General features: G+C 43.2%; 1 protein-coding gene across 1 annotated transcript in view; it reads left to right on the forward strand.

The window, feature by feature from the left end:
• Positions 1-316: 316 nt before the first annotated feature.
• Positions 317-26,968, forward strand: part of ABCG1 (ATP binding cassette subfamily G member 1) — a 57,247-nt gene continuing 30,595 nt past the window's right edge. The window contains exons 1-2 of the mRNA XM_080605114.1: positions 317-553; positions 3,437-3,680. Of these exons, the coding sequence (XP_080461240.1) occupies positions 512-553; positions 3,437-3,680 (286 nt within the window). The 5' untranslated portion in view covers positions 317-511. The remainder of the gene's footprint in view (positions 554-3,436; positions 3,681-26,968) is intronic.

Below are 26,968 nucleotides of genomic sequence, written 5' to 3' on the forward strand. Positions count from 1 at the left end.
GCTTCTTGGCACGGTGAAGTGCCTGGGCAGAGCTTCCTGCCGCTGGGTAGCGAGGCTAATTAATCTGACTGGAAATCTAGCTGTGGATCTATACTCATCGCAGGAGCGCCAATGCAACTCTTAACACCATCCATTGCACTTCATGGGCAAGTATGTTGTTCTGGCCCCGCCTTTGCTGCCATGTAGGTCTTAGATTTGAGGAGAAAACGATCAGAGAAGGAAACTTGGTTACAACCTTCTGTTACAACCTAGGACACCCCCCCGCCCCGCCACACAGCGGCCGCCCCGCTCCCCTCAGCCCCTCAGCGCGGCGGCGGCGGGCGGGGCCGCGCTCACCGCGGCGGGGCGGCCCCCAGCTCGGCGGAGCCGCCCTCCCTCCGTCCTTCCCTCCCTCCCTCCATCCCTCCGCCGCCAATCCGGCCGGGGAGGCGACACCCGAGGGCTGCTAACGGTGCCGGCGGAGCGGGAGCCGCCGCCGCCAGCAGCAGCAGCAGCAGCAGCAGCGGGGCACATGGCATGCCTGATGGCGGCTTTCTCCCTGGGCACCGCTCTGGTAAGGGCGCCCTGCCCGCCCTTCCTTCGCGGCCGGGAGGCGGCTCGGCCGGGGCGAGGGGGGAAAGGAGGGGTCCGTGGGGCTCCGTGAGGGAAGGGTGGGCGGCGGGGGGCGGCTGGAGGTGCCCGGTGGCGGTGCTTGACCGGCAGTAACCTCCCGGCTTGAGCTGCCGATGGGATTAGGGGGTTGTGCCAGCACGCTCCCTGCCCCGCCGCCGGTGGTTTCTCGAAACGGATTTACCAGGGGGGACCGTAACCTCTATTTCTGACATAATAGCCTCGGTGAAAGGCAGGCAGGCTGCGGGAGGAGGAAGGAATTGTGCGGGAAAGTTGTTTGGGGGAAAGGGTGCAGGGTGTGAGGGAGCATCGCGGTGTGGGGACGGGAGCGTGTCAGCTGCCGGGCCCGGTAAACACCAGCAGGCAGTCCAGCTCCTCACGGGAGGCTGGGGAACAAAACTGTGTGAAATCGGCTGAGATATAAGCGCCATAGGTGTGTTTGAGGTGGACACCCGTGCGAAAGACACAGCTGCATGCATACACCATCGTGTCTGGAAAAGCGCACGGCTTGTGCTTGTAGATACATGAAATTCCTCAGGCTCTCCTCCGATGCCAGGTTATACAGACTGGTGGCTGTATGAGCCACCAGAATTGCCCACCCTGTGGGGAATTTCAAGCAAAGACCCCACAGCACAGTGGAGTTTCAGTCACCCCGGGTGGCAGGGGACATCCTCACCCCAGCGAGGGGACCCCGGGAGACTGGCGTCTGACCCAGGGCTGTGTCACGGTCTGCTGAGAAGAGGCGTTTCAGTCCACCGGGTGACTGAAATGGTTTGTTTGTGTCCCAGGAACAAACGTCTCTGGCTTCGTACTCACGGCTGATTAAGTCATACTGCAAGGACCTTGTCCAAAGGATGTTTCTTCTTGAGATCATCTAAACTGGAGAAGCCCTGACTGTCCCTAGAATAGTCAGTGTGCCCTGCTCATTGGTAGTTTTTGGATATTCCCTCTGGCACGTGAATTTGCTCAGAAGTTTCTGTGAACCAAACTGTTTGAGAATGCCAAAGTAAGCCTTGAAAACATTCAGGAACATTATTAACTCACCTTCTGATAATTTTTTAAGGGAAGAAGGAGGTTCGCGTTCTTCAATTGTTCAGGTCTAAGGTGTTTCACATTACACTTGTTATGTTCAAATTACGTGCTATTACAGTCATCTGTTTAAGAAATCGGGAGTAAGTGTTACTGGATACTTGACCTCTGAGCAACTTGAGAGCATGATTAAAATCTCTTGCTTGAGAAAATGTGGTAAGCAGAGCAGATTTTCACATCCAGAGCTACGTGCTTGCACGTGAAGAACTGGAAGATGCTTGGTAACCAGTGGTTTTGAAGGACTGTATTTTAGGGTTTTTCATCAGCATTCATCAGAAGTGATTGACCTGAAAAGCACATCAATGGGGAGACCGCTCCCCATGACAGAGGATGATTTTGGAGGCAGTGTGACTTAGTTGCTCTGGAGAGCGAGCAGGGAGAGACAGTGTCACGACCTACAGCTCCTTATTTGAGGGTGTTCAACACTGGTGCCTTGGAAAGAGGTGCAGCAGATCTGCTTTTCAGTGGGTACCTTTGGAGACACGTAGGTTGTTGGATACGGGTGACAGGATGGAAAGCCTGGCATCTGTTACCTACAGAATTATTTTCTGATGCAAATCTGTATTAAAAATACTAGATTTTATAATAGACAACTGTGCAGATGTTAGGCACTGCTTATGGCATACTCCAAACAACAGATGACAAAGGATGTCCTCCGAACTGTTCAAAATTCTGTTTAGCTGAAGAAGATTCATGGTTGTTTTCCTTTAGGCCTTGGACATACCCTGTTGATACTGGTCCAAGGTGCCCATGCAAGTAAAAGGAATCAAAAAAGTACAGATTTTGTGTGAGTAAATAAAAAAGAAGAGAAAGGCAGGCAGCAAGCTGCTGTCACAGTCAGGAGAGGAAGGGAAAGAGCCTCTGTCCAAAAAAAGCCAAGTGGAATTGCACTGGGTGCCACGCTGGGCAAAGCATGGTAAGAGACATGGCTGTGAGCAGAGAGCATTGACCTTGCAGTGTCAGCAGTGCTGTACTGAGCAGGGTTTAGTATGTTTATGTAGCTGATAAGATTTCCATTAGGGATCACTGTCAAGCAAGGAAGGATTTTGGATGGAAATCGCTGTGCTTTCCTAACAAACCTCTAGGAAAGAAGTTGTACTGCTGCAGGTCTCAGAGTCTTCAGATCTATTGCTGCAGGAGCAGACACGGCAGAAAACAGTACATTTCAAAATTTGCAGAAGTGTAACTTGTGCAATTTCACATTTACAGAAGTATCTTCTGATCTAAAGGCGTAAGAGCTCTTGGACTTTTTGAGAGGCTGTCTTTTGACATGTCTGCGTAAACAATTGTTCAGCTAGCTCCCTTCCCCCTTCAGCTCTGTCCTAATACAAGCCCTGGAATCAGAGCAACTAGAGCCTAATTCTTGGAGGGAATGAGAAACTGAATACACTGTGACTGTACTTAGAAATTGTATTCTTCTGCTGTATTATTCTGGTGCAAGAGCCATTCTATTCTGAAGTTAGATACTGATGTGCTGCATATATCCGCTGAGAGGAAAGTGGTGCTAAGGGAACTGCTCTTTGTGTGCTACAAGCTCTTTTACCTCTTCTGTCAAGACACTGGCAGAACAAACAAAAGATTTTTTTTTTCCCTCTTTCACCCTTCAACACATTTCTGTGCTGGATTCTGTGCTTGAATTTTATTTTATATAATAACTCTTCTCATGCAGAAGGTTTTGAAATGCGTTCCTAAGGGAAAGTCTGTGAACTTTGTCCTTTCTCCAACTTTTTCCCTCTAGAACGCCAGCAGTTCTGCCTGTACTATGGCCGAGCCAAAGTCAGTGTGCGTTTCAGTGGATGAGGTGGTCTCCAATGGCACAGATAACCAAGACGTTCGACTGATGAATGGACACTTAAAAAAAGTGGACAATACTCTTACAGAAGCTCATCGTTTCTCCTACCTGCCACGCAGACCAGCTGTAAACATTGAGTTTAAAGAACTGTCGTATTCCATCCAAGAAGGGCCCTGGTGGAGGAAGAAAGGTGAGGAAAATTTAATGTTTTAACACGTTATAGCTGAAAAGAGCATAAAGAAGCTGCCCCGGGGCTGATTGAAAAACTAGGTGCAGGATTTGTCCCTGCTCTGGAAGCAGACACCACTTCCTTCTGAGGAACGTGGAGAGTCCCGCTGCCCCCAGCAGAGCAGGGAACTTCCCAGGAGCCTGATGCTCATGCTCCAAGATACTGTAGATGCAGTAATTCGTACAACTGTTTATTTTTGCCTCCCAATTCTAAAGTATCTGAAGCACATACAGTACTCCTGTGCTGCCAAATATGTGTCCTGTGATCTTGCATGTTTACAATTTGTTGTTTGAATGCTGGGGGAGGACAGGCTGAGCATGCAGGAGTTTAAAGATAGGGGTCGGGGAAAAGGGAATGCTTTTTTTAACTTTTACAATACCTTGTTTTGTCAAATGGCTGTTTTTTTCAGTACACTTGCAGAACAGCAAGCATCTCAGAATCTCAGAAGGCATTTGAAACCAAGATAGTTATTCTCTTAAAATGCTGTGTTTCAAAGTCAGTGCTGTGGGCTATTGGCATGTCAGCACATCCATGTCTCTTGGTTTTCTCAGATGGGTGTCTTTAAGTTTACCATTTCTTTTAGCAGATGAAATGACTGCCTATTGCTAGGACTAAATCCTGAGATTTAGTCAAGGACCAGCATGCTTTTTTGCTAGTTACTTCTCTAATACACAACAAACTGTTCACAGCCTGTAACACAGGGCCCACCGAAATGATGTGGATATTGGATTCGTGTGTCAAGGAAGTCAAACATTACCGCTTTCTTCTCGCAATACAATTTCACTTATAGCTCTGAGACATTGCTTCTGGTGCTGATTTATTGATGGGAGTTAGGAGGGCATATTCGACTCTGTTCTTTATATGCTCTTGGTCTATTCCAGTTCTGAAAGGTGGGTGTAACATGGCACTGCCCTTTTTCATCTGCTTTGTATTCATTCTTTTTATACTTTCATCTGGATTGTGTAGCCATGTGTTTTCTGGAGAAATTTCTTGTGTGTCTTTGTGTGACTAGTTGTCTCTTTGAAAGAAAAACTAGGTCATGCAGTAAATTCCTGCTAGCGAAAAGAAGGAAGTCCAAAAGAAAATACTGAAATCTTACAGAGAATTTTGTGTGCTAAATGACATAATTGCTCTTTCTTGAGGAATTCTCTCTTAGTAATGTAAATTGGTACGGCTGAGTGCTTTAGTTATTTTTAAGAGATAAGACCCTGCCAACGTGCTGGCTGAGCCATATTTGATACCTGGACTTGCTTTGAATCTATAAATCCACTGGCTTAAAGGTTCCACTTGAAATTGTTTCGTAAAGTACGTTGCTGCTGTCTGGAAATGTTGTCATTATCATAACACCGAGGCTTTAATAGTCTAGAAATGTGTGGTATGAAAAACACTGAGCTGTGGCCGTGCAACTGCTGCCGTATCGGGATAGCCTATGCGTGCAGTTAATTTTTTGTAGAAGGATGTGCGGTCTTGTGGCTTTAGTGTTTGGTTTTTTTTTTTTCCAACGTCAAAACTGTATGTGTACACACATGCCTTCTTTAAATTATTTAGTAACATTGCATCTAGATCTGCTGTCCATAGGAGAACAACTCGGTTTGGCAACAACTTTTGTACATTCAAAATTATTTTTTGTGTTTATGGAGCAAACTCAAATTTTGAAGTCTTTTTTTCCCCCAAGAAATAGAACTATGCCGAAGTGTTTCATGTTGGACTTGACAATTTGAGGGTTTTAACTGGTCTGTTTCTCACTGGCCAAAAATGATGAAGGGATTCCAGACCAGAAACCCACTACACTTGGATTTGAAAGAGGAGATGATCTCGCAGTGGCTTACAATTATACAAAGGGCAGCTGTGAAGACACTGGAGCCAAACTCCTGGTGGTAGAGCCAGCTGATACATAACAAGCGTCAGTGGCCAGGTGCTGCGCTTTGGGTTACAGTGGTCATTAAGAAATAGCTTTTTATCAGGAGTGTGTTGCAGTGGTGTCCACTGCAACACACTCCTGGTGGTGTGGTTTCTCCATGCTGCGGGGTTTAGAAGAGTGGACTTGGCACAACCACAGCTGGCCTGAGCTGGTGGTAGCAATCATCTTGCTTTGAGCAGCAGGCTAGATTAGGGCACCTCCAGAGGTCCCTTCCAAGCAACGCTTTTATGATTCAGACTATAGAAACCTTCCAGAAACAAACTTCCCTCCCAACCATGTTCCCACTCCAGAGATTGACCCGATATATTGCTTTTAATAGAGAAGGTTTTCCAGTAGAGAAACAGAAAACTGAATACCAAACTGCCTAAATAGTCTCAAAGGAAGGTTGGGACCAAAATATTAGATTCCTTGAATCATTTTAGCAGTTGTGTGAATAGAACTGTTTGTGTGTAATTTTGGTTATCTCTGTTTAAAATGAGTAGGCTTGTAGATAAACACATTACACATAAAACTATTCTGAATGCCTCTTACCAGTTTCTTCTTCAGTGGGAAACTGGCACTTTGCAATGAGTTTTAATCTATGTCTGTTCAGGAAAAGGGGCATATTTCACCTCTGAACACTGGTGGCTGTTTTAGCTCTACACTTCTTGGGGCTTCCCTGCACTAAATTTCTTTCTCATTGCTGTGAAGTGAAATGTTTAAATTCACTTTTTTTTTTTTTCTTTTCTGAGTAGCCAAGAGCATGCTCCTGAAGGTACAAAGTCCAGTGTTGGTAATCCAACTAATTAAAAACAAGCAAACAAACAAAAACCAGTAAACTTGTATGTGCAAGATGGAAAAAAACGGAAGATGTCTCTCAGTTCATTCTGTTCTTTGGTGCTGTTCATGGCAATAAGGGGTAAGGGATGCTGTTCCGAAAACATGCCTAATGGCGTTTCTATTCTGAAATGGAACTGGAAAAATTCTGCTCTTCCTACATCTTTCCCCGCAACTGTAATGAATTAGTTAAAACCTTTCAGTGAGTGTTGGATCACAAAGGGAGAAATATAGTTTCCTTGTGAAGACAATTTGTGCCAGTGTGTTAGAGAGGAATTGAACTAAAAAGCAACAACAGAAAAACGTACTCCCTTCAGTGAGGATGTTATTGTGAAGTAATGTTAAGGTTAGGCTCTAAATTAACAAAAGGAGGAATAATTAGTAATGCTGCCATTGTGTTCTGTACTTTGCTGCATTGTTCAGACAGTGAAACTCATGGTTTGTAACATCATTTACTTTTTATTAAAAGCACAAAGAAGGTGAGCTTGAATTGCTTGTCAACAACAAAAAAGCTAAATAAGCCATAGTAGACTTCAAATTAGAATTTTTCATTGATTTGTGTCTCAGCCTTAACGCACCTAATTTATCTATTAAATCTCATTTAACTTATCTATTAAATCTCTGTAAAAACAAGGAAGGGCGTTTCATTCTCAGAATTATCCGAGAAATGCTGCTTGCTGCAAACAAGCCTGGTCAACTCTTTTTATCAAATTGAGTTTTTATCAAATTCATAGTGAGGATTTGTACGAGTCTGGGTCTGATTCATTCACAGTGTAATTCCTCTCAAAGTCAGCGGTATTAACAGGAGTGAACCTGGCAGATGAGTCCTTGATCAAAGAAACTGTGTCTGACCCGGTCAGTTCAGCAGGACTTCTTATCAATATGGGAATTTGGAAGAGGTTACAGAAGTGAAATTTTTCGGAAGGTCTCACGTAACTTTGGTATTTCTTCCATAAAGCTTTTAGGGAATTACTCAGCTGGCAGAATGAACTTTTTCTTCAGTTTTGAAGGAAAGAGATTGGTAAAACGCATCTCAGTCTTTGATTCCAGTCTTTGTTCAAGCATGTGCCAGAAGTCTTGTGCGGGTCAGCAGGATTCAAGATTTCCTTAAGAAACCTCCAGGACTGCTGGAGCAAGTGGACAGCGTGTCAAGGTTAACGTGAACTGGCAAAGCCAGAAAAAAAGGAAGATTCAGCACACAAACAAACAATATTCTATAATGTCTTCTCCTTTCTGGAGAAGCTGGACGAGGGAGCCAGCTGACTCAGCCAGGGGAAGAGAGAGAACAGGAGAGTCCTCTGTTAGATCAAGTGGGGGCTCCTTAACTGAGGAAAAGCAACAGCCACAGAGCTTCAGAACAAACCTTGGCCAAAATTTCACTGCCTTATCAGACAGCCATTTATCTAAGGGTTGAAAAAGAGACTGAAGGTGGCTCGTATCATGGCTTGCGAACTGTCTGCTTAAGCTGTATTTTCAAATGACATTGAAAATGTCATTTAAAATGCAAACAACAGGAACATGTGTTGGGTTTACCAGCTTATAAAAAAAATAGTAGATGTGTAGGTTTTAAATCTAAGTCTGCTTGAAGACTGTATACAAGGGGATTTTGTAGAAAAGTCTGTGCCTTAGCTTGTCGTTGTTGTTTTATAAGCACCATAAAGAGATCTGAATAGAGTGACTGATTGAGGAGCAAAATCATGGATGGTCCCAAATATGAGGAAGCCACAAAAAGTACTTTGGAGTCTTCTGTCTTGATACAACTCTTTCCCTTCAGTGAGTTTGGTTCTGTGTACACACACCAAAGGACGTTTATCCTTTTGTTTCCAGGTTTCTGCCGTAACGTAGGATCCCAGGGAAATATCGCTCCTACCTAACGAGTGCATCTGGGAAGAAAGCAGCAATAAATTGGCTTTTAAAACTCCACCAGAATTTGGGGAGTAATTTTTTTTTTTTCCTATCACTTGTCAGTGTTCGTGGTTAATTAGGCAACAGTGTAGTTGGAAATTTCTCCACTGTTATTTTGAGGACTGCAGTGACTCACCCGTGCCGCCTGGGGATGGAAGTGCGGGTAGGATTTGATCTGTAGTAACCTCTGGGGGAAGGGGCCCCCGCCGGGCCAACTGCGACCTGCTCTTCTTACTGGGAGGATTAGCGGCCACGCAGAAATTCAGGCTCAGCAGAAAATGCCCAAATGTTATTTGGGGTTTGCTGTAAGAGCTCAGACCCCGGGAAGACGAGTGGTCGTAGAGGTCCTGTCTTTTCTTACAAGGTTTTGGGTTTGTAATGTAAAGATTCAGCATGTGAAACGTGCAGATGAGGTTTGCCGGTGTAAAGGAGGGGGATGCAGGACTGTGTTTATTCTGGCTGGCCCCGTAGTGTCTGAGGGGAAAATAGGGAATATTCGGCAGGTTGCTTGGTATTCGTAAAGGGCTGGAAGCGTCCATCACTGCCTGAGGTGGTGTCATCAGAGCAGCCCAGAGGTCTGTGTGCTGTATGAATGCTGATCTCTGAACGAGGTGGAAACATAGCCCCCTGTCAAGCCCTCAACACAGATTTGAGCAGGCTGGCTTTTGCTGCTCTGCTCTGCTGCTCTGTTATGAATTCTTTATTTCTGGTACGTGTGCTCGGACAGCCCCGATTCCTTTTATTATTTAGCTGTTCGGTTTTTGTTTTGCTGCACCTTTCCCGTGACTCCTCTTCCCGGCTTCCACCCTCCGAAGACCTGAACGGAAAAGGAAAGGGGCGTGGGGGGGGGGGTGGGGGGTGGGATTTGCCCTAAATTATTTGCTAATCCTTGCCAGAGGAGTCGGAAAAAGCCTGTCCTCAGCCCCAGCAGGTGCACTGCGGTAGAGGCGCCGCATGCTCGGGCGGGCTGGCTCGCGGTTACTGGCGGTCAGTGCACTGCAGTAACCCGCGGCTGCGATGCTCCGCGCCGGGGAGCGGGCCCTGGTTGGCTGCTCCGCGAGCTGTTGCTAAGAGGAGAGGAGAGAAGATGAGCAGAAAAGAGCCCCCCAAAATTAAATAAATAAAAAGCCCTTCGCGAGAGAGGGAGTTCTCGCTTCTCGCCTTTCTCCGACAGATGGGTTGCATTGTTTTCCGCAGGTTTTGCCTATTTCGTCTGAGAGCGTGGTTTCAGCCCGGAGAGCAGAGTGTGTGCAGATTCAGAGCCCTGTGCTAGGAAGAATAAACAAGTTAAGCTGGCTGAAACGAGCTGCGGTACTAGTAAAAGCTCTTCAGCCAAGCATTTTGTGTCGTCTTTTTCAGTGACTTAAAATGTTAGAGGGATTAATGAAAACAAAACGTGACTTCTAACAGGATTTCTAAATTTACCTTGGTAAAACCCATACAGCTTCTCTTTTACCTCTTAAGCTGTGTCAAGATAGTAAAAATATCCTAAGAAGTCACTGTCACTGGAACAGTTCACAGTGTTTTATTAAGAGATAAATAACAATTCCTAGCATCCTCTTGCATGTGTTGTATAAAATAGAGGATACTAAGGACAATTCTTGGGCAGCCCCTTTGATTGTCAGTTTCCCAGCTGAGAATGACATTCTCATAGCAGTAGTTCTGCTGAAACAGAGAAATGCTTATTTTCCTTCACATGGAGCCCGTTGTTATTACTGTGGGATTATTTTTTTTGTATGCAGAGCTTTTTTTTTTTTTTTTTTTTTTTTTTGAAACATGTCCGAGTTTGACTCGGGGAGTCTTGGTCACTGAGCTTTTGTGTGAGTGGAACACTTTTTTTTTTTTTCTTCTTTCCCTTTATCATACTGCTGGTAAAACAATACCAACAACATTGAGAACTCGTGATCAAGGAAGGAAGTTTCAGAGAGGGACCAGTTAAAACATTTCAGAATTTATATCCCAGGGAAGCGGTGATGGCAGTGGCGATGAGCTGTTGGGAGACTGAGCTGCCGTCTCCACTGTTTCCATCTCACAGTGAGCGTGTGTTGGGGGCTGGCTGTAACTCACCCTGACAGCTCTCCGCTGCGACCTTCTGTACACTGAGTGGGATTTGATGAAGTGCTCTGCTGTCCTCTGCCCATACGCATTCATCTCTTGCTCGAGGTGTTGAGGAGGTAGCGATTGCATGCACCATCTTCAGAGGTGGTGTGTAGCTGTGCCGTGTGGATAATCATAGAATCGTAACATCATTTAGGTTGGAAAAGACCTCCAAGATCATCAAGTCCAACCATTAACCTGGCATTGCCAAGTCCATCACTAAACCATGTCCCTAAGCACCACGTCTACACCTTTTTTGAAGAGCTCTAGGGATAGTGACTCAACTACTTCCCTGGGCAGCCTGTTCCAATACTTCACAACCCTTCCAGGGAAGAAATTTCTCTAATATGCAACCTAAACCTCCCCTGGTGCAATGTAAGGGGAAATTTCCTCTTGTCTTATCACTTGGTGCATGGGAGAAGAGCCTGATCCCCACCTCGTTGTAGCCTCCTTTAAGGTAATTGTAGGGTGAGATAAGGTAATGTCACAGCAAACCACAGGCTGGCATGTGGGTGTACTTTGTTTCATGCAATGGTATTTCGAAGTAGAACTCAGTCCATAGTCTGAAGATATGTCTGAAGGAAGATTGGGGAAGGATCATTTTGCAATTGAAGGCTTCAGCCATCAAATGATTGATCGGGGTCCTCTACAGCCTCAGTAAAAGTGGAGGTAAATCAAAAAAGTAGCCAAGAACAGAAGCTAGTGCAAGAGCAGAAATGCTGTCAGAGGCCATTTCCACTTGTGTATTTACATGTCATTTTGGAAAGTGCCCTCTGGAAGCCCACGGGGTCTAAACTTACATGCGTGCCAAGGCATGAGTACCAAGACTTTTGTTCTCAGGGGATTTAAGATCTCAAAATACAGCTCTATTCTCTAAGAAACTAATTCCTTCACACTTCCCTGTAGCATTGTTCTTTTATGTAAACTGGCTGGTTTTGGGAGGACAGAGCACAGAGAACATGATACTACTCAAAAATGTGGCAGACCCTGAGCAGGGATACCCTGCTGCAGTATAATTCACAACCATACCTGTTAAACTGATGGCAACTTTTGTCCCCTGTGAGGAAAAAACGTTTGGTCTTACAATGAGAATTAACACCTCAAGACTTGCTCCAAAAAATATGCAGGGAGAGTCCCAGCAAAATGGGGTAGCACACGGGAAGGAACTGGTTTGGATTTAAAATGAAAGCATTGCAGACTGAAGGGTGGGTGTTCAGTCTCACAGTGAATGTCCTTCAGGCAGAACTCAGTGCATTAACCAAAAAGGCCATGTCTTATCCTGCAGACCTCTGTGGCTTTCACACTCCTGAGCTACGTAAGGATGTATGTCTGACACTTTTTGGCAAAAATAACGTGGGAGTTTGGGTCAGTTTGCCATTGTACAAAGTCAGAGGATGCCCACCTGGCCCAGTGTCTGTTCCCTGACACCAGGCAGAAGTAAAGACTTTGCGAACGGTGTGAGAACAGGCAGGCATGCAATGTGCCCCACGTCCTTGCAACTTGCAGCTCAGATTTCCAAAATCAGGTTTGTTTAGCAGCTGTTCGTGGAATTTTCTTTTGTAAAATCATTCACTTGCTCTCTGACCCTGTGCTGGCTTTCGGTGTGCGTGCTGTCACCTTGCTGTTTGCCTGCTTTTCCAAATCATTTAGGAGTAAACGCATAGCCTGATACAAATTCCCTGGTACTCGGGGGTAAACTTTCCCCACTGCCTGACCACTGACTCCTATTCTGGTGTCTCCTGTTGCTTTACCTGCTTTCTCAGTTATTTGAGAGCCGTCCATCTACCTTCTTGTCAGGTTCATTTATTTAACAACTTTAGTAAAAGATCGTACTGAAACTTTCCGTGACATCCATGTAAGATGACAAAATGGCCTTTCTTTTAAGACATTACTTCCAAAGAACATCACATGCAATTTATATAACCGAATCTTGGATCAGAGACTTCCGCACAAGTTCTCCCTTTTTGTCTGTTAAAAGCACTGGGACAGTAACAAGCTGGGGTGTTAGGGGTTCAGATTGCCTGCCTACTGTGCCAGCTAGGCTCTGAACCTAGAAGCCAGCAATTTCTGTTTACCATCACCACTATGGAGGACAGCAGACACACCAGCCCTGGCTTAGACTGTACCATGTGAAAAGTTTATCTTTTAGTAACGTTGTCATCTTCTTGATATAAATGCCTGTGTTAATTAGGAAATGGAAAGACTAAGAGTCCTCAAGTCCTTCCAAATGTAGTCACTTCTTCACCAACTTTCAAAGACATTAAAAGAAGTTACAGTTTAATAAAAATGTCTGAAAGAATTAGTGCTCCTTTCAACCAATTATTTAACCGGTTTGTCCCCAAAGCAATAGTTTAAATACGATGGGAAAAGGTCACAGCACACAGATAGAAGGGCAAGAAACTTCAGTTGTTTTTAGTAATTGTTTGAATCGCAATAGCCTCCTACTAGCAAGCGTCCTTATGTATTTCATTTGTTCCTTAAGTACACTATCAGGAGGCCTGTTGAAATATCCCATCGGTGATGATACACGTATTTGGAAATTACTCCCTTGTGAGTTGTGTTCTTTAGTACAGACGTTTGAGGTTAATTTGGCCTTTGGATACTTCCTCTCTTAGAAAAGAAGATTGGAGAATGAATATTTGATAGAGAATGTAAGGGGTTGTATAAAATACAGAAAGCCTGGTGTTGTGTAAGTATCTGTTGAACAAGGACAGAATAATTCCTTCTAGGAAATCGTATGGCTGGAGACTTAAACTGCAATATGTCTTTAGTCATCCTGCAGAAACCTTTTTAACTACGTTTCCTGATTGGGCTCTCTTGTCACTGTTAGGCTTGTATTCTCATTCACAGTTCATTTAGACTTTTTTGATTTTGTTGGAAGAAACAGATGCAATCTGAAGACTTAATTCTCTTCAGAGAGGATGGGGATGAGGTAGTCCAAGTTGTTAACAGAAAGAAGTACGTGGAATTACATAACAGTCAAACCGAGTTAACCACTTTTTTGTTGGTTCATCATTCATTACTTATCTGTTCCAAAGGAAAATAAATGGCAGAGACCTTGGCTTTACAAGACAATTTACCATCTGCCTCTCATCTAGTATCTGCAGCCTACATCTTCTGTGTAAGAATCATATTTCTTCCTGCTTTGCATGTTTAGAATAATAACAAATGTTGTTTATAATTGCAGTACATCTGCTGCCGCAGAGAGGAGAAAATGGAACGTGCCATGGTCAGGTTCCTGGGTAGGTGAGAGTGAGACCTCTGCTCTGCCTCATGCTGATCTTCAGAGAGCTGGCTTTCATGCATGGCAGGAGAAGAAAGGAATTTCAAATGAAGTGATGCAGCTAGTCAATACAAAAATGAGAAAAAATCAGAAGGTTTTAATGCTCTCATTAAGCAGCAGAGTTAAATTCTGCCTTTTTGCATGTGTTTTGTGCTTATTGAAGTGCTCAAGTGGATGAGGCTGCACCAACAGAGCATGGCTGGTACAATTTCTTTAGTCATGACCCACTCACTACCTCAAGTGCTTTGGAAATTAAACACTCTAGTAGCACCAGCATTACAAGGCTAGAATTGGTAAACAAGCACACAGTTAAAAGGACGGGGATTGAAGGTAAACACTTTGCTTTTGAAGGGAGGACGGATTTTTTACCTGGGTCAAAATGCCACTAAGTTCAGCCAGCTTACTGAATAGGACTGTCAAGGCCTATAAAATAACTATCTGAGGCCCATAAAGCTGAAACCTGTGGCTGGCCATCTGGGAGTGAGCTTCTTTCTCTGCTCAGAGGGGAATGTCATATGATGGGAGGACAAGTGAGAATGCAGAGGAATGCCTCTGTGCACAGCTGCCCACGAGAAGTTACTCATTTGGGTCTTGGTTTTGACCCCGAACCTTGTAGAATCATTTGAAGGAGAATTTGCCACAGAGTAGGAATTTGATAGTAAATAAACACTAACCGTGCAGATGCTGGATGGGAGACCTTGCTGAAAACCAGTTGGGTCAGATTTGTTTTGCAATCAGAAGTGCAAGGTCTTTGCAATAAATTTGCAAGAATTTCTAATTTTGATGGCTGTAAAACAAGACAGCTAGCCATAGCCACATCTGGCGGGGTTTTGGGACCCAAGGGGATTCCTCCTGCCCCAGCCCTGTGGCTACATGGCAGCCTCGGTTCTCTGCAGGTCCAGTTGGTTACAAGGCAGGGCAGGTATTCTGTCCCACAGCTGGTTTTGCACAGGTCCCCGCTTCTCTTCCCCCTGCATGGCACAATAAGTCCTATTCCACTCCAGAGAGAGAGTTTCCCCATTGATGCACCCTGGTGGGTTTTTCCCCACGGTCAGTGGTCCTGTCCTTTTCCTTCAAGAGTCTTAAGAGTGGCCGATTCAGGGGCTATGTTTGCACAGAGTAAGTTGGTTGAGCTGATACCTCTGCTGGTGCTCTCAGCCTGGGTTTTTGTTTTCGGTGTGGCTGACCTTTTATTGCATAGCTGAGCAAAGACAATTTTTAGACTTGCTTGGCCGATTTGATTTTGCTAAGCCTTCTATTTAAAAATACATGACGTCTGCCTAGCCAGTAGCTCCTTTAAGTCCGGGGAAAGTTTCCTTGTGATTTAAATCATCATTGAATTAGAACTCACACCTGAACATTTTTACCATCAGATGTGAAAGTATCAGGAAAGTTGAGTAACTGCCAGCAGGGAATAGAGGTGCTGCCATTTGTGATTATAATAAATCAGGGTCTGCTGTCTTTAAGGCTGAGTTATAACAATGTGTGTGAGTTGCTGTATTAAAAATAGTCAGAGGACCTTGACAGACATTCGCAAAGAAAATTGACTATTTGATTTCTTGCCTGGGAAAATGATGATGTAAATCTCAAGGGAAAACGTATTGCCTGAAGTAGTCACAAGTCCGTGAACCTTGGGATCACTGTAAGACTAGGTGTTTGTAGACAATGATTGTGTCTTCTCCACTAATAGTAAGACACCTGGGGACACTACAAGAAACATCAAACTCCGTAACGTGAGTAATATTTACTCTTTACTATCTTTATTATTTATTATTTATCGGATGGTTGGACCAGATGATCTTGGAGGTCTTTTCCAACCTTTATGATTCTATGATCCCAGCCTCCTGAGTCACATATTCTCTAAATACCTTGTGTATGATGTATGAATACAAACAAAAGTAAACTAAGCCTTCCCATAGTGGGCATGGCTGTGGTATTTTAACACTGTGTTTGAGTCTCATTGACAAGTGTTAAGTAGGGAAAACACACTTCATCAAGCCAAGTGGGTTGGGACAAAAAGTGACACACATTCTGCAATAAATAAACCTAACTTTGGAGCTAACCTTTGGTTCAGCTCAGACACTCAAGCAGTACTACTTAAGAAGTATATGGCAAAATGAATCTTAAAATCTCAGTAATGGCATATCGTATAACCCAAAGAATAGATATGGGTAGTCTGCCAACGGTGTTGTCTTACAGTAGATCATTTTGGACCAAATTCGTCCCTGATATAAAATCAACTGAAATTAATAAAGCTTGCTGAAGGAAGAGTATGACTTACTATCTGAAAAGCACTTTTTCCACTCGTTAATGCGGTTCAGTGTTAAAACTGCTTTCCAGAAGAGTCAGAAGCTAACACAGTTCATGTCAAATGCCGGTGCTGAAAGTCAAGCAAAGTGGACTTCTGACTACCAGCATAACAAAGCAAAGCCCATCTATTTCCTACTCCCTCCCATCACCCACAGCATTAACCTGAGAAAACTGGTCCTGACTTGTGGTCCAGCTGCTGTCCAGATAACCAGCATTACAAATGTCTCCATCATCCAATGTGGGCATGTCTCAGAAGATCAGAACACCCTCTTCCCTTTCAGAGTGCAGAGAGTCATGTATGGCTTCTTCCCCAGATTTCTACATTTTCATTTATGTAATCTATAAGTGTATTGTATGTGCCTTTTCTTTATTTTTATACGTATGATCTATTAATATGTTCAATGTAATGTAGATATATAGGTGATCTAATATATTTACATGGATATGTGTAAATATAAATGTGTATGTGCACATGTATATTTTAGATATCTATATGCACATACGCCCATACACTCAGGTGTATTTATTTATGTACAAAATCTGGCCGTGTATCACTATAGCAGATATTTTGAAGGTAATATTTTCATTGAGGTATATATTCCTCCTCCTTTTCATGACAAGGTGAAATAATTATAGAAATACAGTAAGAACCTGATGCTTTTTAATGAAAAGCAAAAGAATATTGGTTGCTTAGAAGTGGTTCAAGTCTGTTGCTACTGGATTAAGAGCATAATAAGCTAAAATATCAGGAAAAATGACTGTAAAATGGAAGCTGTTTTATCCACCTGAATGCTACTGGTGTAAAGAATGGTATAAATAAAAGACAGCATTTTGCTGATGCTTTTCAATAGGGGCTTATTGCATTACATAAGTTGAGTAATTTTCTGCTCTCGGTAATTTCTGCTGTAATCAGATTGCTTGTGCTTTGTTTGTTCTTGCTTTCCTTAGAAGTTATAAGGAAGAATGGGTTGGAGCCCTTGTGTTTATCAATGGTAGGTCCAATTCATACATGTTTGGACAATTGTTCCCGTTTACAACTGCCAGCATCATTATCTGAATTTCCCTTTTTATTAATTTCAACATGATTGCAAGTCCCTTTCTTGCTAAGTGTAACGGAGAGTATGCTTATGTGTCAGATAAATGGTTTCTACTCCTGTTTGTTTGGATAGTGGTTTGCTGGTGACAGAAAACTGGAAGAAGTCTGTATTTTGGGGTACAGAAGGAAGATATTAGGGTTTCATGTAAGCTAACGGCAATGTGCCTTTTCAGTTTGCAAAAGGCACTGATAGAGCGGTGCAAAGAAAGGGAATCTAGTAGAGGTGTTCTACTGGCTGATTTTCTTGGGGGCTAGAAATGTCCCATGACTGCTCTAGGGAGGGCAAATAACAGAGCTGATAGTGCGAGGGTGAGCACCTGAGATTTGCAAGTGGAGGGCACTTTCCAGAAATATCGCTGTGAACACTATGGGTGTCCATGTTCCCCTGTGGCTACATTTACTTTCTGTGAGCACCTCCAGGATAGGAGGGAAGGGAGAGCACGAGTGAGGATATTGTCTGGTTGTGGTCAGACTCTGTTGCTCTCCTGGTCTTTTTTGCTAGCCACACTGGCACTAATACACCTCAAGACCTGTGTGAATTGCCCAATGTATTTTAAAAGCTTGTCTCTCCTCTCTCCTCTTTTCCAGATCTCCTAAGTATCCATATTTGTGCAAGTGCTGATACTTAAACACATAGGGAGAAGTGACTCCAAGTGCTTCCAGGATGTTTACAATTGTACACAAGGAAAGGAGATTGAAGATGGAGTCAAGATTAACCTCTCCTTTTGTATCGCAGTATCATTATCTAATTAGATCAGAAGCAAAGCCCTGCAGCTTAGTCAGTATTAGAGCGTAGGCACCCATTTCAGGAGGAAGCCTTTGAGAAGAGCAATCTTCAGCCGTCCACCTACACCATTTTCTTTGCGGATTTGCAAGATGGAAAAAGTGACAGATGTAAACCTCCCCAAAGGCAATTGCATCTTCTCCTTGTGCATTGCCTTTAAAGAGACTTCTTCCCCTCGAATCACTGACTCGTGGACGATCCCCACAGGGGACCCTTGTCCTTGTTGTCTGTGAGTTGCTGGTTCAGAGACAGAACAGCTCCATTAGAGCTCAGTGGGTCAGACCTGGAAAAGATCATCTGCTGGTTTTGAATAACCCCTGCTACTTGGTTATTGGCACAGGTAGCATTCAGCAGGGAGTTGGAGCCATAATTCAGATAAGCTGTATGGAGAGGGAATGGGAAAGAGCAGGGAATTCTTCCCAGTTGCCAGAAGAGGTCCTTTCCCTGATCAAGGGCTCTGTCATCCAGTAGCTGCTGTACCTTACTGCAGAAAAAGGCCAAGATAGTTCAAGTATATGGAGAAACTCCAGCTGGGGCTCTAGCCACATGATTTATAGGTCCGATTCTTGGGGTTTATATATTGTGGAATTCATACATGGGGTTTTGAGTCTTCATCAGTTCCAAAATGACTTTCTGGTTTCTTGATACAGCAGTCATCCCTCTAGAAGAGCACGAAACTGCTCGTGTGCAGTTTCCCCAAGGATTCTTCCCATGTAACAGACAGTAAGATTTCTGTGGTCAATACCAAACCTGTAGGTTTGATTAAGTTTAAAATTTACCTTCCTATGTGAAATTATCCTAGCGTGAGCTTCACTTTCTTGACCTCTAAGACTCTTAAAGCAGTACTTTGGATTCCTGCAGGAAAACATACAGTAGCAAACCCTTTTGTTGTAAATCGATGATAAATTGGGACAGTTTATCATTTCTCAAGTGGAGAGTGTGAAAGAGAAGAACAGAGTAAAGCAGACTCTGTCCCTGCTACAGGATCTTAGTATTTGATGTCAGTTCACTGAGAACATGGGACCATGAATCTGGCCAATGTATGTAGAAGCTACTGTGACAACTGTAACAATGACTGTAAAATACTGAACTCTTGCAAATATTACAAATGCCGAAGTGGAAACTCAACTGTTAGGGGCGGATGGCAGCGCTTAAAAGAAGTTTGCTGTGTTTCACTCGGGTCTTCACGGGAGTTGGAGGGGTGACTCAGTTTTAACATGCACGTACAGAGATTAAAAAAAAAAAAAGCGGTAACATTGTCAAACTGTTGTGATCCGATGGCAGAACAATGTTCTGTGCTTGTGCCATTACCCGAATGTTGCAGCCCCTGTCGGCGTGATGGGATCTCACCTGTTGGCAGAAAGACAAAGAAATCACAGGTGGTGCCTTCACCGCTTTCACACAACGATCAAAAGCATTTACCCAGCGCTGAAATGAACACCGACAATATTGGAGGTGTACTTATTTTTCCATTTGCACGCAGGCTACAGCTGTCATTACTTTCCCTTGTTCTGTCACATACACTTAGAAAAATGTGCCCAGAAAAACCTGAATTTGTGCATCTCCAATCTGGCACTGAGCGCATTACCTGCAGAAGGAATGCCTGTAGCCAGGTAAACTGCAGCTGCTCTGTCCTTGTGTGTAATGAAGCTGTTCATCTCACATGAGATTTTGAATTATACTTCTGTATATCAGATATTTTTAAGACAGAAATTACGCGAGCAGTTACACTTAAGAGACACCAGACAGCGTTTTCCCTTAGGCACCTCGCAGCAGCAAGAGACATGCCTGACAGATTCATCTGAGTAAATGTAGGTTTCTACCACATACAAGTCCGTGTCCGAGTTAGACATCAACCTCGGCACTCTTTAGAGACTGAAGAGATTTCCCTGGCAGTCAGTGGAGTTGAGGTCAGTATTCGCCTCACCCTCGGTGACCCCAACGAGCGACTCTTTCTCCACCCTGGCGAGGAGGAGCAGCTGGGGTGGGATGGCCCCGGTCAGCAGCTAAGCCCCACGCAGCCAGTCCCTCGCTGCCTCCCAGTGGGATGGGGGAGAGAATCAGAAAAGCAAAACCTGGAAATTTAGGGATCGAGATTAGAGCAGTTTAATAAGCGAAGCAAAGCGACGCACACAAGCAAAGCAAAATAAGGAGTTTATTCGCTACTTCCCATCGGCATGCAGATGTTCAGCCATTTCTAGTAAAGCAGCATACAGAACAGTTACTTGGGGTGACAAACGCCATAACCCCAAGCTTCCCCCCCCCCACCCCCTTTCCTCCTCCTTTCCCTGAGCTTTTATTGCTGAGCACAATGCCATATGGTGTGGGAGCTGACTTTGGTCAGCTGGCCTGGCTGGGGCCCAGCTTCTTGTGCACCCCCAGCTTCATGGCTGCAGGGGGCAGAGAGGGAAAAGGAAAAAAAACAGAAAGCCTTGATGATGTGCAAGCACTGTTCAGCAATAGCCAAAAGTCTGGTGTGTTACCAGCATCAGAATAGCTCACATGCAAGTGTTTACATTGTGGATGTTGCAACTGGCTAAAACAAATCCCTCCTTGAGATTCAGAGTTCCTGATACATCAGTATTTCTTTCATGGAAGCTTTCCACCTTTTAATCTTTGAATATTGAAATATTGCTGTGTGTCTAGATTGTTATGAATCCCCACTTTCAATCCCTCAGCCTTGTGCCAGCCACTCAGCTAGCGTGAGCCTGTGCGGCTCAGTTGGTTTTAGCGGAGCTTTGGTAACAGTTTGGTAGCAGTTGAGGCCCCTGAGAAGATGTGTTTTTTAGGATCAAAGCATGTGTTTTGAGGTAGCATGGATATTGTTCTAACTGTGTATCATTACTGTTTCATTTAAAGTGGCACTGTGAGTGAGGACAACCATGTAAGCAGCCTGGGCTCTTAATACCTTTTTCTTTTTTGAGTGTGCAGGTGTTAACAAGTAGCACAGATAAATGACTTACTGAAGGATATTAAGTATAGATAGGCAGTCGTACAAAAATCATACAGAGAATAAAGAAATCTCAAGAGGCAAGTCAATTTTCGTTTTCAGGTAATGGATCTAACTGGCATTTTTCTGAAATGATATTGTCAGTTTAGTTGGTGGTCAGAAAAAAATGGAAGCATGTCTTGACTTTGGAAAAAACAGGTGTATTTTGGAATATGGTTTACAGGGACATCTACGAAAAGGATGTGAGAAGACCAGCTTATGTGAGCCTCTCTTCCTAGTGATGCACATAAATCTTCAGGTCATTGACATAGGCATTAGATTTCTTTTGATGGGGTTACAATTTGTGGATGAACCAATTGCTTTCACTACCAATTTTTTCCTGTCTTAATAGACCAGTTGGATCAGCCTAAGCCGGTTCTTAGCTTATCCTTTGAGTTTTCATTAAACAGTTGAAGAACCTCATTGTAAAGAAGGACAAAAAGTGTCAAAAGTAGTTACAAGTGTAACTGGGAACCAAACAAATACAAAGGTAAGTAAATGGACTGTTAATACGGAGGATCTCCTATGAAAATCCAACAGGAAATTTTCAATAGCTTCTTTCTGTTGGAAAATGGTAGTGCATCAGAGTAGAAATAGGTTGTTTCTTCACTATATTTTTTTCTGACTGGATTTTCATGGAGATTTGTCAGGTCCAGGACTTTGTAGTTAGGAAGAGGAAGAGAGAAAATCTAGTCTCTCTGATGATCAGGGCCCTTGAAAATGTAGGAGATCCAAACTGGAGTTCTTGATCTGACTCGAGGACTTAGACTTGATTAACGCTCATGTCAGCGTGTCCCACTGGCTGCTGGAATGATGTTACCGGCTTGTAAAGAAAACCCAACCAACTCAAGGTTGAGTTTTATGTCTGCCTCAAAATAAGAATATGGAAACTTGAATGGAAATGATGCTTTTTTGTAGTGAGTCTTTGCTTTCTGAGTTGCTTTTCCAATCATTTTGTAGATAATTTAGAAAAAAACACAGGGTTTCCAAAATGCCAAACGATTTTGGTGCCTCATCTTATGTCCTGAAGTTGTGAATTAATTAGCCTTTTTTAAAAACTTCAAATAATTTTAGTTTGTACATTTGAATTGTTTTAGTATGCTAAGGAAAAGTTAATCAGCTTGATATTTATATTGCAGTCTGAGTGCATCTGTCTAGTGAACATTTCTGTTTTGTGTGTGAAATGCTAAAAAGTTTTCCTCTTGAAAGCTCTCATCTTTACATGGGCCATCTGACTGGCAAAATATTTAATTGCTTAGGAAATATGATTATCAGCAAGAGTCAAGCTTTGTCTATGTTACTCCATAAGCTTCAGCTAATCCATAACATAAAATGTAGGTCAACTGGAGCTTTTTAAAACAGATGGAAATTGAGTAGTTCATGGTAACTCAATGGATGCCTGTCCCCACAAGGCTGCCAGCTTCTCCAGTTCCCAATTGCAGAAAAAGCAAAAATCAGCCTCCTAAAAGCCGCTTACTCCAACTCGTTTTCATTCCAGCAGCAGCCATGCCCTGTGCAGTTGGGTTCTCTTTGCAACATATTCAGCTCTGACATGCCACAGAAGATGCTAATTAGTTCAGCGGTGTTTAGAGGATTTTATATTTAGTTTGCTGACAACGAAAAGTATTTTAATTTGGGCAACTTCATTAGTGTAAATATTCAAGACGAGAGAGAAAAACACAGTTGTTTTAAGTAAAATGCAAGTACTGGGGCTAACCCAGGGTTTATTTCTGTACACCCTTCAGGTCTTCCTTTATTTTAGCATTGAGGATCATAGTTTAGATCTGTCACTCGATGAGTGCTAGGAAGAAGTAAATATATTACCCTGTGCTTCTGTTTCATGAAAGTATCAAGGAGAAAAAGGGAAGAATAAGCATGACTGTTACTAAAAAGAAGGATCTCCCAAAATAACTGCTCCTGCCAGCCATGGGGCTGGCCACCAGGATATATCCCACCGCCACGGCAGCTTCCTCAGCCTCAGCAGTTCTTCTGCATGTGACTCCTGTTCTTGTTCACTGAGCTCCTCTCCAGTTTTGGAGGCCAACTGTTGACGTTTCTGTCTGTATCTCTGCTCCTGAGTGGATGTATTGTAATTAAAGTCTTAACACCTGAGTTTAAAGTTTTCTTTTAAAACACCTCTGATATTTACCTCTCAGTGTGTTTCAAAGGGTACTAGCTATGCAGTTTGCAGAAGACATCCCATCAGATACCAATTTAACCTAGAGTTTGCGATAAAGCTGTTTGCATGAAGAGCTTCTTAGGAAAAACTTATTTTTACATCTAAGCTCTTCAGACTAGACATTACCATCAGGCCCAGCATGGAGGAAAGAGGTGCTATGTAACTTCTGCTGTATTTCTTCTGTAGCTCTGAAGAGCCCCAGAGCCTTATTCCCTAGACCTTACACAAATGTAGATAGGAGGAGAGAGCCAAAGTCTTACTTCTCCCTTTTTTTCTTCTTGCTTTGTGCATGCATGTGGGTGGGGAGAGGCTGGAAAGAAGAAGGGAGAGAACAGAAGTGAAGTGCATGGCTATTCTGAACACCAACATTAGAAGACCCAAAGAAGTCCTCTCTGAGGGAGGAAGGGTTTCTGACTCCCACTACGGAGTGACCCAGCTGCATCTGCACTTTGAAATGAAGGCAGATGGGGCAGTTCAGTTCTTAACAGCTGCAGGGCTATTTTAGAATATCTCCTGCTTGAAGATTTTTTTTTTAAAGGGAAGGGATGTTGGGGAGAGTTCTGGTTTTATCTGTTTGTAAGACTGTGAATAATTCTATTTGTACTTTGAGGTATAAAGGTACTGCAATTATGAGGAAATTGCTTTTTGCCTGACTGGCATACGTAAACAGCTTTCATCTCTAAATGTATGCATCAGGCTCGTGACTTCAGTTTGTCATTCGAGAGAATGTGTCAGCCTTTCATTTCAAATTGTGTTGGCTCTTCTTTTGTAAGGAAAGACCTTTCTTGCGCATTTAAGTAACAGAAACAAAAGAAATTAAAAAACGGTAGCAAAAAGCAATTATCAAACAAGGATTGGGCTATGGATATTGCTTTGAAAAGATATTTCCAATAGATTCAGAAGAAAGACAAAGCTGTGCGTCATTCATACATGTTTTTTTTTCCCCCTTTCATGTTCCCTAACGGTTGAAGATAAATTAGGGTAGCAATTTTCTTTGCAGGCAAAGCACAAGCTATGCCCCAGATCTCCAAATGCTTCAACATGTAAATACTGCTTCTGAAGCCATCATGTCTCATTGCAAGTACAGATTTATTTGCATTCACAGTCGAAGGTTACTTTCGTTCGTTGACCCATTTAATTGTCATTCCCTATCCTCAGTTGCAGGCATATGGCTTCGTGTGCATGCCTATGAAAGACAAACAGCGTTAACTCTCTCAAACAAAAACATTCAACGAGGAAACAGACAAGAACCAAATCTTGCCGTGGACATATCTGATTAAAATGAGTACCCATATATCCTCATAATCATCCTGTAGAACTCGGTGGAAGGCTGTAACCTTGTTATAGGGCAGGCTGAAGGGAGCTACGCAAAAATGGTTTGCTTCTCTCAGCTCCCTGGGTATCCGGAGACTGCCTGCTGTCTTCCTCACTAAACCTCATTCTGGCCTTTCTTGGACTTCTTTGTGAGTGGACCAAAAAGGTGTTATAATACCCTGGAAGGACTGTGTAGGAAGAGAAATAAGGAAGGTGTCATTTGCTCTTCGTAGAAGTGGATGGATTTGATGTTTGGTCTCAATGAATAAAACAAGTGGCTCAGAGCAGCTGTTCCAGTGGGATTAGTGTCATTCCGTATGAGGTATTTCTTTAACAAGAAAGATGTCAAATATTTACCTAGGTCTCGTACTACATTGATAGGTTTCTGAAATACTTCATCTCTTCCTGGTCATAGCTGTAAAGAGCATAGTCTTAGTGGGGGCTGAAATAAAACCAATTCATCTCACAGCATGGTGGGGTGGTCTAATCAGTCATAGAAGGAGCAAAGAAGCGTGCCTACGATGCTCCTGCTTCCCATTCTGTTCCTCTGCGCTGCTGGGGGAATGGGATGTTCCAAGGAAGTCTGTAAATTGTGTCCACCTGCAAGCTCTTCATTCTCATGTTACTTGGTGGCAGGGGTTCTGGGTGTAGAAAACTCCTCGTGTTCATAGAGAGACACTGCCCAGCCAGGAGATGTGATACAGCCAGACAAGGTGAGTGAGGTTGCATAGGCTATGAAACCTTCAGACCCAAAATTAGAGGGTTGCAGAGCTTGCAGCCTAACAGACTGTCATATCTAATTAGTTACTCTGTAGAAAACCAATATTCAGATACTAAAATAGTGTGATGAGCAGCCTGCATAGTAGGGAAAGAGCGTGGTGCACACAATCCTTATTTTGAACTTTCAAAAGGGAGAAATCTTTACTTAGTCAGGGATTTTTTTATTTGACTAAACAATGTGGACTGTCAGATCCAATGTCTTGCATAAGCTTAATATCTCGTCCAGGGATCTGAAAGAACAATAAAATTAAATGGTCTTCTCAGATATTTTTTTACTCTGGGTTTTGATTTAAGATTCTCCCTCTGCTAAAATTCGGTTTCTCACCTAGATTCCCATCTTCTCGTCTACACGGTCTCTTTTATTATACAGCATTGCCTAGGGTAACTAGGGATTTCATGTCCTAAATCTTGGTTTGGGGATTCATAATCTCTCAGACGCCAATCCACCGCATGCTTTACTGACTTTCTACATGAAGAAGTTAGCTGATGCATTTAGCACATAGGAAGTGTCACGCACTAGCACTAGCACTTAGAAATCAAATCATAGGCACCCACACAAGCAGAATTCAAAAGCTGCTTTAAAAGTTGGTTCTCAACATTTAGCTTTTGTTTAAGATCTGACCTCCCAAAGCTTAAATGGAGTTTTCAGGCTTCGAGGTGTTCTGGTTAAGTGTGAACTGAGTGCTACCAAGAAAGTGATGTATTCTTGAGCTTTTATAGCTTGAAGCAAAAAAACTCTTAGAGGTTTGAACTGCCTGCAGTTGTCAGAGTGAGAAATAAGTGCTAAATACTAATAATAAAGTAAAACCACCATGCCTGTTACATTTGTACTTCCTGAAGATGGGCAGAATGCCCTCCTTGATATGTTTGTAGGAGCATCTTGGAGTGCCATGCCAACTACAAGATTTTGAATGTGCCATTTGTGTGTTTAATTACTGCAATCGTGCAAGCAAATGGAGTACTATGATCAAATTGACATTTAAGAAATACAGAAGAAGTCTTGGTAACCATTTTGTTTGTGACTGATACTGAAATCAGCCATGACTTTGTTGACAAAGGATGAGATTTGTCCCAGCATCTAGAGATTAAATGTCCAGTGCAAGCTGTGACCTGAGTTCTCACTGTAGGTGAGAGAAAGAGGCTCTCTTAACCCTTCCCTGAACAGGAATGCAAAATAGGTGGAATTAATTACCTGTTGGGGGTGCCTGTCTCTCTTTATTGGTAATAAGTGGGCCCTGAACAATTAACTTAGGTTAGGTGTCAAGCTTCTAGGTGCACATAATGAGGTAAAATGAACTCTACGAGATCGGCTGTAAGCGTGGGCTAAGCTCTCCATCTGAGTTATGAATAATCAGTCCCGTGATCACTAAGTGGGAAATGGGCTGTGGATCAAGAGCGATACCTCTCAGCTACATTAAGAAATGCAGTTTAGTCTACCACAAAGAGGTTTGCTACCCAGTGGATTTTCTTCTTTCTTTTTGGTAAAGCACGAAAGACATTATATTCCTGGGCTGAATGGAACAGATTCCTCATTTTTGAGTTGGAAAGGACAGAAACATTTGATCTGATTACTTCAAGCACTTGCTTGACTTTTCTGCCCTCTCCGTCCTGCTCTCTAGGTGCCTGGCTTGCTGTTTTACATGCATTTACATAACGAAGGTCGTTTCTCTGAGGCAGGGCACAAGAATGCATTACAAATGTAAATTCCATTAATTGTCGTAAAGCAGAGCTCAGAGCTTAGACAATGGCAAACCCTATTGTTCTGTGTCCCTGGG

This window comes from Anser brachyrhynchus (assembly GCF_964034855.1).
Source record: "Anser brachyrhynchus genome assembly, chromosome: 1".
Classification (NCBI taxonomy): domain Eukaryota; kingdom Metazoa; phylum Chordata; class Aves; order Anseriformes; family Anatidae; genus Anser; species Anser brachyrhynchus.